Source organism: Musa acuminata, chromosome BXJ3-1 (assembly GCF_036884655.1).
Source record: "Musa acuminata AAA Group cultivar baxijiao chromosome BXJ3-1, Cavendish_Baxijiao_AAA, whole genome shotgun sequence".
NCBI classification, from domain to species: Eukaryota; Viridiplantae; Streptophyta; class Magnoliopsida; order Zingiberales; family Musaceae; genus Musa; species Musa acuminata.
Genome location: NC_088349.1, coordinates 45,036,996 through 45,053,397, shown reverse-complemented (window position 1 = coordinate 45,053,397; position 16,402 = coordinate 45,036,996). Strand labels below are relative to the sequence as shown.

Below are 16,402 nucleotides of genomic sequence, written 5' to 3'. Positions count from 1 at the left end.
CTGTCCCGACTCCACGGACAGCAGGCTACAGCGAAGAGACCTCGGGTGAAGGGCTCCGATCCAACCTGGATCTGCTCGAAGAAAGACGGGCTGACGCGCACCGGAAAACCCTTTCTTACAAAAGAGCCGTAGCAAGGGTCTACAACCGGAGGGTACGACCCCGATTGATAAAGCTAGAGGACCTGGTCCTGCGCAAAGTCGAGGTCAGCCACCCGACCCGAGTAAGGGGGAAACTGGCCCCGAAGTGGGAAGGACCCTATCGGGTCATCGGAGTATCCCGACCAGGGACGTTCCGGCTCGCAACAATGGATGGTGACCCCGTACCCAGGACTTGGAACATACAGAACCTTAGGAAATACATCGTCTGAAGATGTAGACACTACGAAAACACTGAAATCGGAAGAAAAGGTCATTTTATTTCAAAGGGGGTATAGGGGCTTAACCACGAGGAACAGACCGACCCATCACACCCTTAAACCCGACTCCGGCGTACAAAGGCTAAACTCATCACTCTCCTGGAGTCTTCGGGCGGTCATCGAAGGGCACGTCCTCCGGCATATCCACCTCCAGGTCCACGGGATGAGAGGCGAACGGATCTCTTTCTACCTCGGAGCCAGGAGGGCATGAGCGAAAGCGACCTAGGGCAATTCTGTATCCATACTCGTAGGATACTCGCCCCATTCGGATCAATCCGAGCTCGAAGTTCTCGGACTTCTTATAAACTTCGATCGCCTCCTTGTCCTTTGACGGGCGAAGGCGAGTCTCCTCGGTGAGCGCATCGGAAGCAGCGCGGGCTTCAGCCTCGGCCTTCTCCGCCCTCTTGGTAAGGCCAAGCGCCTCCGACTTCAATAGGCGAAGCTCGGCCCGATTCAAACGAAGAAACTCTTGGAGTTCCTTGAACGAATTGCCCGACTGCTCGAGCTCTGCCTTCAGACGCGCCACCTCCTCCTCGAAGTTAGTTGCGCGCTTCTCCGCGGCCGCTATCGCCTCTAGGCCCGACCCGGCCCGAACTTCCTCTAGCTAATGGCACAACTCGAAGTTGCACTCGCTGAGGTTCCAGATTACCTGGCTAGCGTCACGCACTCTGTCCATCAGTGCCGTCGAGTAGTGGAGGCCCTGCCACAGAAAAGGGAGGGTCACCGCACAGTCACAAGGACGCCCGGAGTTAGCAAAACACTTACCAGTGTCAGAAACCTCCCCGCCTTGTTGAGCATGGCCTCCGAGGGCAGGGTGTATAGGTCCCGAGCCAGTTCGGGGTGGAGCACACCTCGGAGAAAAGCAGCCGAGGGATCTCCCCCGGCCCACACCTTGTCCCCTCGGGACAGCCCCTTCCAGCGGGCGACTAGCGGGTCGGAAGCCTCCCCCGGTGGAAGCTCGCCCATCACTAACGACCATAGGGGCTCGTCGGCCCCCGTGCGTAGCCCGCACAGGTCATCCACCGTGGGCAGGCTCGACCTCTTCCCGGCCACCCCTTGACTGGGCCCATCGACTCGGGAAGGCCCCTCGTCCCGAACGGCCCGCTTTGCGCCTACGATTTTTGAGGGGGTGGCCCCCGCCTTGGCTTTCCCAGGACCAGCTGTCTTCGCCTTCTTTGACGGGCGCCCCTCCGGAATCTCTAATGGAGCGTCCGCCGAGCCGGGCAACGGGTCGGCGGAGGGGCGCGGAGAGGAAGCAGCGGACGGGCGTGGGGAAGGAGCCGACGATGAGCGACCACCGCAGAGCGACAGAAGCTTCATTCCTACAAAGGAAACAAGCAGACAATCACAACCTGTGAAAACAAACAAGACACAGGGAACACCCGCTATAAACATACCCCCAAAAGCCGGGCTAAGACCCGCCTCAGCCAGCCACTCCTCGGTCATAGCTCGGATAGCCTGAGAACCGGGAAGGATTTCCCGAAGCCTCTCCAGGTCCCGACGCTCCTCGTCGTTCAAAGGCGGGACTGTGTTATCTATCACCCTCACCGCCCACCGAACTCCGAAGCCCCAATCCTTCGTCCAGCTAACGTAGAAAAACCGCCCCTTCCACCCTTTGTTGTTCGAAGGGGCTCCCCCGACGTGAAAACCAACCCGGGCTGACACAAAATAGCCCCCCGGCCCCTTGAACAGGCGAAAACAAGAAAGAAAGAGGTTTCGGGTAGGGGTGATGTTAGCGTAATAACATTCCCCTAAGAACGCTACTAGGTAGCGCCATGAGTTAGGTGCCACCTGGGAAGGCGAAATCCGCCACAAAGAAAGACAGGAAACAATGATAGGGTGAAAGGGGAGGCGCAACCCCGCCTCTAGGGCATCTTGAGTCAGCGCGAAACCTCAGGGGATCGGGTCGTACGACCGCTGCCCCGGATCAGGCGCAACAAGGACAAACTCCTCCGGGATGTGATAACGCTCCCGGAGCTTTTCCAGCGACGACCTACTCACCACCGAGTCGAGGTCGTGCGGCCACATTAGAACCTCAAGGGCTCGCGCCGCCTCCTCGTCTGGATAAGGCAGAGGCGTGCTCTCCCGGACTCTATCAAAAGACAAGGGTGAAGAGACAGGCGAGAGGGACATCCTTACCGGCTTTGAAACGAACAAGAGGGGCGACGAGAGAGCGACTGGGGAAAGACGGCGTAGAAGAGGAGAAGGTGCGATAGGAGAAGGGACGACGAGGTCCGGGACTCAGCAGCAAGAATCATGAAACGGGCCAAGTGCGCCATTTATATAGGGAAAATCCCGCCAAGAGAGACGTCCCTTCATCTCCCCATAGCGGCCGACAGCTCATCCGCACACTCACTCGTCGCGTCATGTCAAGGGAGGCCAACGAACACCCTGTCATAAATGCGGACCCAAGGACACTGCAGGGAAAAGCATGGAGAACGACCACTGCGATTCTTCGACGCCGAAAAAGAACGACAATCTTTCCACAAGCCACTTCCCGAAGGCTCTCAAAGCACCAGAGGTCCTCGGCCAGCCCGCCCGAGACGTGCTCCTCGGCCGCATGTCCCCGAGACCACCTCCTCGGCGCGGCCAGCCCGCCCGAGACGTGCTCCTCGGCCGCGTGCCCTCGAGACCACCTCCTCGGCGTGGCCAGCCCGCCCGAGACGTGCTCCTCGGCCGCGTGCCCCCGAGACCACCTCCTCGGCGCGGCCAGCCCGCCCGGGACGTGCTCCTCGGCCGCATGTCCCCGAGACCACCTCCTCGGCACGGCCAGCCCACCCGAGACGTGCTCCTTGGCCGCATGTCCCCGAGACCACCTCCTCGGTGCGGCCAGCCCGCCCGAGACGTGCTCCTCGGCCGCGCGCCCCCGAGACCACCTCCTCGGCGTGGCCAGCCCGCCCGAGACGTGCTCCTCGGCCGCATGTCCCCGAGACCACCTCCTCGGCGCGGCCAGCCCGCCCGAGACGTGCTCCTCGGCCGCACGCCCCCGAGACCACCTCCTCGGCGCGGCCAGCCCGCCCGAGACGTGCTCCTCGGCCGCATGTCCCCGAGACCACCTCCTCGGCGTGGCCAGCCCGCCCGAGACGTGCTCCTCGGCCTCATGCCACCCAAAGCGCCTCTGCGGCGCGGCCTATTCACCCCGGACGTGTGTCTCGATCATGAACCGCGAAGAGACCACTTACAGATCGAAGCCATGCCTCGAATCCCTTCCACCCAAAGCCGAGCCATGGCTTCCTTTGGGGGGGGAATATGATATGACAAAAAATGGCAGACCCCGCTCCTGACGACGTCGCCCGCACGTGGACAGGCGCGGCACCCCAGGGGGGCAATAAAGGTAATGATCTGTGCTCGGACGTCAGCCTCACTGAGCGCACAGCCCCCTCGGTTGATCCAGCACAGTCGGACGAGACAGAAGCAGGTAACGGTTGAAGCTCGCCCATACCCTACGATTCCTCGGTCCCCCACGCAACATCCTCGACGATGTCGGACGCCATCAGAGATACGGCCCTGCCCCAACGGGATGGCGCGCCCGGTAATGCCAAGTTCCCCTATAAACGTCCCCTAGCCGGAGGGACCTGGGGGAAGAAAAAGAAAAAGGAGAACTCTTCTTCCTCCACAAACCCCCCCACATCTTTCTCTAACTTGATCGTCGGAGGGGTCGGGCTGAGCGTCTTGACCCGACCTTTGTGCAGGTACGAAGCCGAGGACCCTCGTCTGAATGCGCAGGCGAGAAGTCCTCGACCGGAGGAAACTACCGCACCGCCCCGGATCGGAGACCGCACCCGACCGCCTCAGTGGAGACGAGGAACGCCCCAGGGAGATCCCCGCCATTCGGACCCCCGAACAAGCCGCGACGACCCCCCGGGTCACGGCTAAGAAAAAGGTGTTTACACTAACAATGTTGACCTCCTACAACATCTGATCTTCTTGGCACAATGTCTGATCCTTCTAGCCCAATGCCCGAACTTATGACATGAAGTCCTTCCGGCACGTCAACCAATCCTCTGTCCTAATGTCTAATTTTCTAACATATTCCACTCTAGCCCAATATTTGATTCTTCCTACTTCAATCGATTTATCTTTCCATGATTGAAGTTAGACTTACGTCACTCAAACGTTGATTAGATCATAATTTCATCAATTGATTTCATCATCAAAATCTGAGATTCAACAAGAACTTTGTCCAATTTAATCATAATTCGTCTAGCCCCAAAAGAAGAGTTAGATTAAGTAAAATTGCACCACTTCTATTTGAGATTTAATAAAAAGAGTGCTAGTCATAGGTGCCCTGCAATACAATCACACGTATGATATGATATGCACTCTTTTTATTTATTATTTATATGATATTTTTCTTACTTTATATTGCCCGTTGCATATATTGTGATATCCATGGATCTATGCAATAGGAATCGAATCGTGATGAGATCACGATAATGGGACTGATTTTCTTTTAAACACATACCATAAATAATCCTGGCCATAGGTTACTCCAAAGGGACATCGAGATAACCAAATAGACTGGTGTGTCATATACTTATCCATATGATAGAGACAGTTAGTCTCATAGTTATTCATGTGGGGGCACTAGGGATACTATGCAAGTGCTCATTAGAGAATGAGTTTACTAATCGATTCGCTCACGGAATGTTGGATGGTTGATGATATCTTATTGTCGAACAGTGATTTTGTCATCCCAATGGTGTATTTAGTCCTTAGACTTAAGACAGTAAGAATATCATATATGAGTACTCCACTCTTTGATACTAGACTTATAGGCTTGGAAGTTCCAAATCTAGCATAGTCGGTTATCGGGAGTGGCAACTGATCTTACAAGGGCTATTAAGTATCAATAGAGGATCACCGGCTCTCGGTGTCATGAGAGGAATATTCTATGTATTCTTTCTTAAGCAAATCCCTTGCCAGGGTCATTTGGATTAAAAGAGAAAGAGTTCTCCGAGAGAATTCGATTAGAGCGAGACTCGAGCAGATTCTATATAGATCTGACAACACCATGCTTGGTATATAGTCTCTAGAATATTAGATGGATGAGGGACTATAGATACACGGTAATTGAGAATAGACAAGTCCAATGGATATAATTTTCTTATATTATTTGGGGACTATGACATAGTGGCATAGTATGTCTATAGTCGATAAATCAAGTAAATTATTATGAAGATAATAATTCATTGAGTTAGAAGGAGTTTTGACAAGTATGATGCATAGCTAACTCTATATTGAGTCTAGATGGTCACACATATATAGTAGGTATTGTGACAAGTAGAGGTTTCGATATGAGATATCCGTTAGAGCTCCTATCTTATTGGATATCCAATAAGCTCCTGAATTATTAGATCTTATAGATAAGATCCAATAAGAATCAATGAGAGATTATTTGGTAGAAATCCACTAATTAAATAGGCTTGGATAGTTGGAAGGAGATTCAATACTTAATATGGTAGGATCCATTATGATTAAATTGATAAGGACTTCTATAAATAGAGGGAAACCAAAGGGGTCATAGACTAGACCCTTTTTGGCTACCACCTCCTATACTCCTCTCTCTCTCTCTCTCTCCTCCTCAACCGATAGCTCTTGTTCAGTGTGGACAATAAGAAGGACCAGCCTCTTCTTGATCACGTGGTGCGCATGGAAAAGAGGATTGTATAGTGATTTAAGGAATGTCTTCGTAGCCCCTGTCATATGGATCACCACTAGAGAGGAGGATAGTTGAGCTCCTTCATCCTTTTCTATAGATCTGTAGGATTTCAGGGACATACGATCTCCCTTAGTAGTATATCCTTTATATATGCTTAACCTTTTTGGTTTTATGGTTTTTGTGTACCAATCTTGGCACGATGAAATCTTTTCTATGAAAAATTTTAAAATTTTTATTTGTTGTTCTTCCACTACGTATATGATGCTACCCTCAAATTTCCTAATAAAGAGCTTATCCAAATAGTCAGCAATTTATGTCATTAATAGAAAATTGTATAGCCTAGCCCCAAATCATTTTATGATGGAAAAAGATAATATTAAAATTCCTAAGAACAATCCATGGACTAGATGAATAAAGAGAAAGTTTAGCAAAGTCTATCTATAAGTGACTTCTTTTAGTCTCAATATAAAAATCATGAACCATTGAGAATTTAGAGGATTTGTTTTCTCAGGGAGGAAGAGAAAACTTCAAGATAAACAAAAAAAATCATAGAGATCAATAATCAAGAATATACCAAAAAGCTTATGTAAGATAAATATAGTTCGATAAATTCTTACATATAAAATCAAATTCTTTATCATGTGAGATAAATTATAAAACATTCGAGTTATCCCCACTCAAATATAAACTTATTTATACACTCTCTCACATATACCTCGAAGAATTTATATATTTTCTCTCACTCTCCATAAATTTAGAGAGCATCCTCTCCAAATACTCTAGAGAGCAACTTAGGAGTACTAAAAGTATTCTTCATATCTCACTCTTCCCCCAAAATCTAAATATATATAAGATATTTATAAAAGAATCACACCCTAATTTCTACTGCTTCCTTCATCTAGCATGACTTCTCAGGAGTTTTTGTCCTAATAGGACATTGGCCATAAGAATCTTAAAATATTTAACAATCTCAATTATTTAACAACATAAAACCACCGTACCAAATATAACTTGACTAGATATAGAATAAACTACTTTGTCAATAGTAGAGGGATTTCATATGCACCAGATGCGAGCATAAGAACTAATACCCGAGTTGGTAGACATTCTAATCTATACAAATGTGAGAAGTAATAGAGTGGACATTTGGATCTTGAACCCATGATTCCGAAATAAATAGGAAGTCGTAGTGATGTTTGTGCAACAAAGATTTGACAGTTGCCTACTTAAAAGGGGCATTAAGCCCTCATATATAGAGGGCTTAATTGTGAGGTCATTTTAGTCATCAAACTATAAAGAACCTGCATCGGTAGAGAAAACATTCACTCGGTTCTTAATTGTGAGGAAAGATGGATGAAATCTAATCAAATATCCAATAAATGAATTCTTCTAGTGCTCCTTTCCCTAAGAGATTTTTTCATCCAAAACTTAAATATGAAGGGTGTCATTATTGAATTATTAAAGTAAGAGGGAGGTTCATGCTACAAAAGCCAAAGAAAAAAAAGAACTCCATGTTTTTGACACCGAAGATGGAGAGTTCCGTGGCAAGGAAATCTTATGCAACGGATAGTGGGCCACGGTGAGAGGTCGTCGGACAAAGAAGAAAGGGCCTTAGTAGAACTCGTGGTCGACTGTGAGACAGGTAGCAGGCGCGTCCAGCGACGAGACTTGAATAACTGCATCCAGGCCTATAGATGTCTCGCTAGTGGTTTCCATGAGCACTCGTGTCGTCCTAGACAACAGTAGACCGCCCGGTAGACGCTTCGGAGGGATGGTAGAAACTGGAGGCGAGACGGCGGAGAAGCTTGAAAGATGGATGAAGAGTGAAATCACAAATGCAAAGAAAAAGCACATTTCTGTTATATGATGTCTATTTATATATAGTGAATGAGAAGATTTTTCTCAATTGAAACATACCAAAAATTATCAGTGACATAAAAATTATCAGTGAATTAAATTCTTAATTCAAATATATTCAAATGATTTTTATGATAAAACTATCAAATTATATTCTAATTTATATTTCATGTAGGTAAATTATGAAAATAATCTGATATTTTATCCTGATTAATTATATTAAATATAATAAAAGATCTTATGAGATAATAATTATTATATAAAATATAATCAGTCACAATATGATGTCTAATTATTTATGTGATCCTTATTTTAACTTTATATATAATTTTAATTAATTAAGGATGTTGTGGCTAATTCTTAATTAATTAAAATTATATAGATCACTAGACATTTTAAACATAAAAAAATTGAGTCATAAGTATAATTTTATATAACTAAATATGCATATGAGTATTTTACTAATTAAAAATATTAAAAATAATATTTTCTTATGATTTTCAACAAAATATATCAAGAAGTTTCCAAAAAGAAACCAAAATCAAATTATTTTCATGGCATAAAATAAAAACTCTTTTATATCAAGGTAGAGGTCAATAAGCTCCGATACCAGATACCAAATGTAAGAATTATTTGACACTAACTTGTGTTTCTAAATCATTATAATAGAAACACGATAAAAACTTATACGAAAACAAAATAGCATACCTCCAGCCATTGTTGTCAAAAATTTATGTAGAGATTTCTTCTTGAACTTTGGCACTTCTCGACTAAGAACTCTCACTTTAGATAATGTAGGAAAACATTTTTGCTTCAAAAAGATGATTGAGCACAGGGACCAAAATCCTGATATATATAAATGTTCTCCCATCAAGAACATTTATTATCACCAACTCATAACGTTCAAGAATTAATTTAAATTTATAACGTTTGGATCATAATAATAAAGAACTTAATGATATTAAATATTTAATAATAATGGTTACATTTATAATGAAAAACTAAAATATTTAAAACATAATAAATCAAGAAATTGATTATAATGAATTATGAATCTTAATGGGAACGGTTATATTATTATTAAATATAATATTTAATAATAACGGTTACATATTTTTATCATTTAATCTTGGTACTAGTATTAAGTACTTGGGTTGATCATAATACTATAAATTATTGCAGTAATACAGGAAGTGCAAAATGCCTCTACAGGTAAGTTTATAACTAGATGGTTCAAAATCTAGATGCATGAAACATATTAAAAGCATCGTATCAACGACTTCGTTAATTGCTTTTACAAGGCTTAGACATACTCTGTAGTGCGGAAAAGCTCTTCTTTCTTTTTTTTGCATAAAAGAGGTGCTAATTTTTGTTTTGTTTTGTTTTTTTTTTTTACGTTAAAGCTTCTGACGTTATCCATGAAAAAGTAAGAAGTTTTACTCGACTTATTCATGTTGTCTTCATCTTGTCAGCAGTTACGGTTTTGGTCTTGCGCTCATGTTAAGTTTGGAGCAAACAATGGTATATGCATATTGCATTATTTGCAATTAGTGAGTGTGGCATTGGATTTGTAATAAGGGATGATGGTACTAGTAATCAAGGATAGTTGTACTGTATTCAACGATGGTATCGGTCCACCGGTCCATGGGTATATATCGAGGTATTATGTATTCGTATGTCAATATCTTCTTGCATTTTATTCAAAATAAAGCGGTACATATCAATCCTTAAGTGAACCAATACATATTGTCCATTTCAAATGGAACAACAAACATTATTAATAATTTTATTTTTATAAGATGTACGATCTTGGAGCAATGGAGTACCCTATATTAATTATGATGCAACTGTTATCAAGTATGGGTTATAAACTACAATCGAGAAAGGAACTTGACATATCCAGATTGAATCTTACTTAGACTCTCATACACATATTTCTACAGGAAGATGTAGCTTTTTGGTAATTAAAGACGTATTCAATTATGTCAAATCTAGTAAATGAAATCAGTGCTGGAGATTGGAGTGGGTCTCTGGTTTTATTTTTAACGATCAACTTTGAAATGAGACGGAGATCGTTACGCTCGTCTTTGCAAGTAAATAACTTTTTTAGAAAAAATTATACCATCTTATCATGAAATTTAGTGATTTGCCTAAATAATGTGTACACTTAAAATAAAATAAATAATTAATTAAACGACCAAACATGTGATCAAACTATAATGGATACTTTACTACGAATATAACATACGATCGAATTCACCAACCGACAAATAAGAGAAACGCACTGTGGCTACCAATCCATTCACCAACCGACTTTTGATTGGCTGCTCAGATATCAATAGATTGCACCCTTACCCTAAAAGTGATAAGCTATCCACAAACATTCTGCCACGTGTCACGACGAGATCCAGACGCCCGACAACCTCCGACACTACAACACTCACTAAGCTTGCACGCGCTCGCTTATTATCATCTACAGCCACTCCATCCGTCTTCTCTGCTAAGCCAACAGTTCTCGGCTTCCCTTTCCCCATGGCAGCAGCCTCCGCCTGCGCCGCCCTCTGCAGTGCACCCTTCGGCACCCGCTTCGCCCGGCGCTATACGAGCACAAGCCTCAGCTTCTCGGCCTCCCTGTCCAAGGCCGGGCACCCACTGTTCGGGGTCGACGCCGGGCGGGGGCGAGTGCGCGCCATGGCCACCTACAAGGTGAAGCTGGTCCTCCCCGAAGGCGAATTCGAGCTCGACTGCCCGGACGACGTGTACATCCTCGACCACGCCGAGGAGGCGGGCATCAGCCTGCCGTACTCGTGCCGCGCCGGCTCCTGCTCCTCCTGCGCCGGCAAGATCGTCAAGGGTGAGGTGGACCAGGCGGACGCCAGCTTCCTCGACGACGATCAGATCGAGGCAGGCTACGTGCTCACCTGTGCCGCCTACCCCAGGTCTGACGTCATTATCGAGACCCACAAAGAGGAGGAGCTCACTGGCTGAGATGGTGGTCGTGGTGGTGGAGATGGAAGTCGCACGAACCTTCATTGCTTGCTAGCTCTTCTCGTCCTTCTCATTCTATCTTTGTGGGTTAGCTATCGGTCGGTATCTTTCCTTGTCGAGACCTTGAGTTTTGTGTTGCTAGTGGTGGCGCCCATGAGGCAGCATCATACCGACTTTTAGTTGTTTTGCATTGTGGGCTAACGTCATGGCTGTAATGAGACTGTTCTCACTGTCACACATATATCTATTTAGTACCTAAAATAAATCTGATGATAAACAACTATCCATACATACACACGGAAGTTGTACATCTTGTTTCTGCGTATGTTGGGATCGACAGGGTTGTATCTAAGCACGATGGAAGAATTTGGAGTCCTCCCGAATTTGTGTCCAATCATCATATACATTTGATGATAAAAGCTTGATAATTCTAGGTGCATTAACAGAGGAAAAAATGAAACAGTAGAGTACCAGTAATACTGGTTCTCTCTCGTTTGACGTGGGGAATGGAGTCTGTCGAAACAAAGGCTTCCATGGCCGCCGATGAGGCTTCGTTGGCAGCAGCGGTCTCTAGTGATGTGGCTGCACCTCACCCCCGACATCCTTCCTCTTCCGCGGGGGTGCAATCGACCACTTCCGTGCTCTCACGCGCGGGTGGTGGCACTAGTGGGAGTGCGCCCCTTTCTTCTCTCAGCGCTGCCCCCTCCCTGTTGTCAGAAGATCGGGGGAATTGCTCTGCTCCGGAAAGTTCTCTTGGTGATGTTGTTGCTTCCTCAACTTCGCTAGGTGGATCAGTATCGAGGCGCAGTGATATCAGAGAGATTTCCTCAACTGCACGAGGAAATCAAGCTGCTCAATGAAAAATCCTCTCTTTCACCATGTATAAGTAGACACCATATGATACTAATTGAAGTGTGTTTTTTTTTTGCCTTTACGATTTCACTCTTCATTCTATCATGGTATTAGAGTAGTGAGAAGAGTGAGGTTTCGCCCCTGCTTCCAGCCAACGACCATCGCCGCTGCAGCCACATTCCCAAGCGAGGCTTCGCTCACCTCCCACCTTCCACCACTGCCAGCGCCCTGTCACCGAATCCTCTGCTCTGGAACCATCAGCATCCTCTGCTCTAATCGCTCGTCGCTCACCCACAAGATCATGTTCTCCTCCACCTCTTATCTTCAACTCCTGTGCTGTCTTCTCTATTGCGACCTGCTCTGCTTCCACGCGCTGGACCAGGGCCACCACTTCCTTGCCTACTGTGCCCTTGGGCTCCGCCAATGCACTCGCCGCTGTTCGTCCCCCGACGGCTTTCTCAACGTCAACCACCCCGACCGCACCATCGGGTTGCCCTCTTTGCAGACGTGGTCGTTAGAGCCCTCACCTTTAGAGAGGACCTCATCTCGATGCAGGACTACCATCTCTTCCCTCCCCAGACTTCTTCCTTCCCCTCGCTGGACTTTCTCTGCTTCACTGATCTGCTCGGAGGTCTTTCTGTTGTTACCGGACAATCATTGCAGTTTCCTCTCACTGCCTCTGATCAGTGATCGGATCATTCAGTGATCAGATTCCTATCTTTGCCACGCTACCAGGGGGAGCCACTACATCCTGCTCCACCTTCTTCACCTCGATGAGTAGCATCCGGAACCACTTCCACGCCACTTGCTGCCCATCACTGCTACACAAAGTGCTGCTTATCACTGCATCGCTGCTATGCAAAGTACAATAGTGATCTTCGATGACGAAGCACGCACTTCATTGCCCAGATTCCTAACTGCAGAACTCCATATTCCTGCCCAGATTCCTTACTGCAGAACTCCATATTCCTAACTGTAGAACTGCTGCATAGAGATCCGTAGCTAAACTCCTTCAATAAAGACCTCGTTCGCCAACAACCCACCTCAGGTGACATTGATCTGCACTAACTCTTCTTCCTCCCTGATATTATCATCGCTGCAGACTTCTACTTGCTCCCACATATTATTACATATCTTTTATATGTCCTCATCATCTACCTCTGATGCTCTAGTTATTGTTCCCGCAGGGAACTATAGTACTTTTACACATATAGACCTTATCTCCATCAATGAAGCAACCCTCATCCCCTTCAAATTATCCAAAAGTAGCAACTATACATCCTGGCATGCTCAATTCTCTAATCTCCTATTTGGCTATGATCTTCTAGTCTATGTCGATGGCTCTCTTTGTTCTCCACCAGCGATACTCAACATCCCAGGAGCACTTAGTCCAGTACTAAATCCGGACCACAAACTATGGTTACGTCAAGATCATCTCATCCTCCAAGCAATTCAAGTATCGGTTGCTGGATCCCTCGCCCTACTTATATCTTCATGTGACATTGCTACCGAAGCCTGGTGCAAGTTGTAAACCACCCTGGAAAATCGTTCACGCACTCGCATGTTTAGTCTCCTATCCAGTCTCATGAAAACAAAATAAGAGGGAAGTACTGTTACTAATTATCTACACAACAAAAAGATTATCATCGATAACTTGGCCTTGATAGGTCATTCCCTCAGTGATGAAGAAGTTACTATTTATATCCTCAATGGTCTATGAGACGAGTACAAGGAATTGACAGTAGCAATACGGGCAGTGATTCACCAATGTTATTCGAAGAATTCTATGACAAGCTGACTTACTTTGAGATATATCTAAAGCACGAGGACAAATTGTCAGGACCATCAATCACAGCTCAAGTCACTCAAAAATCTATGAGGAAAGGCAATCCATATAACAAGACTGTCAACAAAGATTTGACCAAGATGCCTCCTGAACCTATGAGCTCTAAACAAACCATCCCTCCTCAACATCATCAATATTTCAATCACAACAACCAAGGTGGCTACTTTAATCATCAGTAGTCCTAACGCCCTCACCACACAAACTAACAAAGAGTTGTTTGCCAACTATGTGATAAAGTCGGTCACTCTGTAAAGGTCTATCGATCTCGACCCAAGTTTCTTGCTCACTCACATTGGCCTCAGGCAAATCTCACAACTACTCTAAATACTAGTGATCATATTTGGATCGTGGACTTTGGCGCATCCTACCACATCACCTCTAATCTACAAAACTTGTCCATCCACAATGACTATAGTGGAAATGACGACATCATCATCGGTAACAGTAAAGAAATTCCTATTACTCATACTGGTTCCACAATGCTTAATTCACCTACTACAATTTTTATACTCGATGATATTTTGTATGCATCTCATATTAAATGAAATCTCATTTCTGTTTCTCAATTTTGTAAACAAAATAATACCTCTATTGAATTCTTTCCTAACTCTTTTCTTGTCAAGGATTTGAGCACGGAAGTATCCTTAGTCCGAGGCCACAGTAAGGACAATGTTTATGAATGGCTATCAGTTCCATAAATAAAACAGCTCATTGTTTATGCCTCAGTTGCATCTTCAATTGATGTGTGGTATCGTCGTCTCGATCATTCCTTACTCTCTATCCAAAGAAATTACTTTCTCATTATTCTCTTTATACTCTTAAATATAATAGCATTATGATTTATTATGATGCTTATCTCAGTAATAAAAGTCATATTCTCCCTTTTGGCATTTCCTCTATATCATGTTTTAAACCATTTGAAATTATTTATACTGATGTTTGGGGCCCTGCTCCCATCACTTCTTTTGACAACTTTAGATTTTATATCATTTTTATAGACTATTTTGCTAAGTACACATGGATATACCATCTCCATCATAATTCAGAAGTTACAACAATCTTCACCAACTTTAAAAATTTAGTCGAAAACTTCTTTTAATCTACAATTAAAATAGTCTACTCTAATGGCGGAGGTGAATATCAAGCCCTCACATCCCACCTCTCAACCTGTGGCATTCAACACCTTAAGTCACCCCCACACATCTCTCAACTAGTTGGCTCTATTGAATGTAAATATTGACATATTGTAAAAATTGGTCTCACACTTCTACATCGAGCCTCCATGCAGCAACCTTTTGGTCTGTAGTCTTTCAAACTGTCATCTACTTTATTAATCGTATGCTTACTCCAGTCCTCCAATATTAGTCACCATTTGAAAAACTATTTTTTAAATCCCCAAACCTTCAAAAACTCAGAATATTTGGTTGTTTATGTTATCCATGGCTACATCCTTATGCCCCACATAAGATAACACCAAGATCTAAGCCTTATATTTTCATAGGATATTCTCTTGAAAATAATACCTTTCGATAATACGAACCCAAAACTCAAAAAATCTTTATTTTACGTCATATTATTTTTGTGGAGTTTGCCTTTTCATTTCAAAACCATGAGTCTCCTACCATGCAAGCTACTCTAATAAATATACATCACTGGAGTATACCATCGATCCCCTCAAACGAACCTCTTACCACACCATCCAGTCCCTTTCCTAAAGATCCATACACTTTTGTTCACCCGGTTCAATAGCTCCTCACTCTCTCCATTACTTCTCATCTTCCTCTTCATAAGCCTCACATGTTACTGAAGTAATATCCTTAGAAACACAATAACCTTCTTTACCTAGTACCATTGATGTATCTCAGCCTATCCTAACCCATGTCATTGCCTCTCTACCACCCATACCAATAACACAACCTACAGCTCCTAGACATCCAATGATAATACACTCAAAAAGTGATATCTTTAAACCACGTTAGGTTCTCAACCTACATGTTATCATAAAATCCTCTCATAAGACTAGTGAAACTGTCACAATTACTCAAACCCAAAAATCTCCACATTGGCGTAAAGCCATATATGAAGAATTTGATGCCTTACTCCATAACTCTATATGGACTCTTATATCTTTTCATCATACACAAAACATCATCAAGTGTAAATGAGTTTTTCGAATTAAGCGGAACCCAAATGGATCTGTTGCTAGATGTAAAGTATGTTTAGTAGCCAAAGGGTTTCATCAATGACCTAGAATTGACTTCACAGAGACTTTCAGTCCCATAGTTAAACCCATAATAATTAGGCTTATTTTAAGTTTGGTCATCTCCCAAGGCTGGCAATTACGATAATTGGATGTTAATAATGCCTTTTTATATGGGACTCTAACTGAAGATGTCTTTATGCAACAACCCCCTGGCTTCGTTCATCACCAGTATTCGAGACATGTCTGCAAACTACAAAAGTCATTTATGGACTCCGTTAAGCTCCAAAAGCTTGGTATACTAAACTTGGATCGTTTTTTATATCAATTGGCTTCATCAACTCTAAATCTAATATCTTTTTATTCCTACGATAACAAAATATAAATACAATATATCTTCTAGTATATATAGATGATATTATTATCACAAGCAAAGATCCCTTAGAGATTTAGGCATTTCTAAAGTAATTGGTTAATTGATTCTTCCTCAAAGATTTAGGACCCTTGATCTACTTTTTGGTAGTGGAAGCAATATTTACAACCTCAGGTCTCCTCCTATCATAAAGAAAGTATATTCAAGA

General features: G+C 44.1%; 1 protein-coding gene across 1 annotated transcript; it reads left to right on the top strand.

Moving 5' to 3' along the window:
* Positions 1–10,410: 10,410 nt before the first annotated feature.
* LOC135628202 (ferredoxin-like) lies at positions 10,411–11,218 on the top strand. Its single transcript, XM_065134757.1, has one exon. It carries the CDS (start codon positions 10,468–10,470, stop codon positions 10,921–10,923), a length of 456 nt encoding a protein of 151 aa, XP_064990829.1. The 5' UTR covers positions 10,411–10,467; the 3' UTR covers positions 10,924–11,218.
* Positions 11,219–16,402: the final 5,184 nt, after the last annotated feature.

Bases quoted from the DNA above. Each gene is read 5' to 3' on its own strand.
- LOC135628202 (XM_065134757.1), top strand. From the start codon at position 10,468: ATGGCAGCAGCCTCCGCCTGCGCCGCCCTCTGCAGTGCACCCTTCGGC.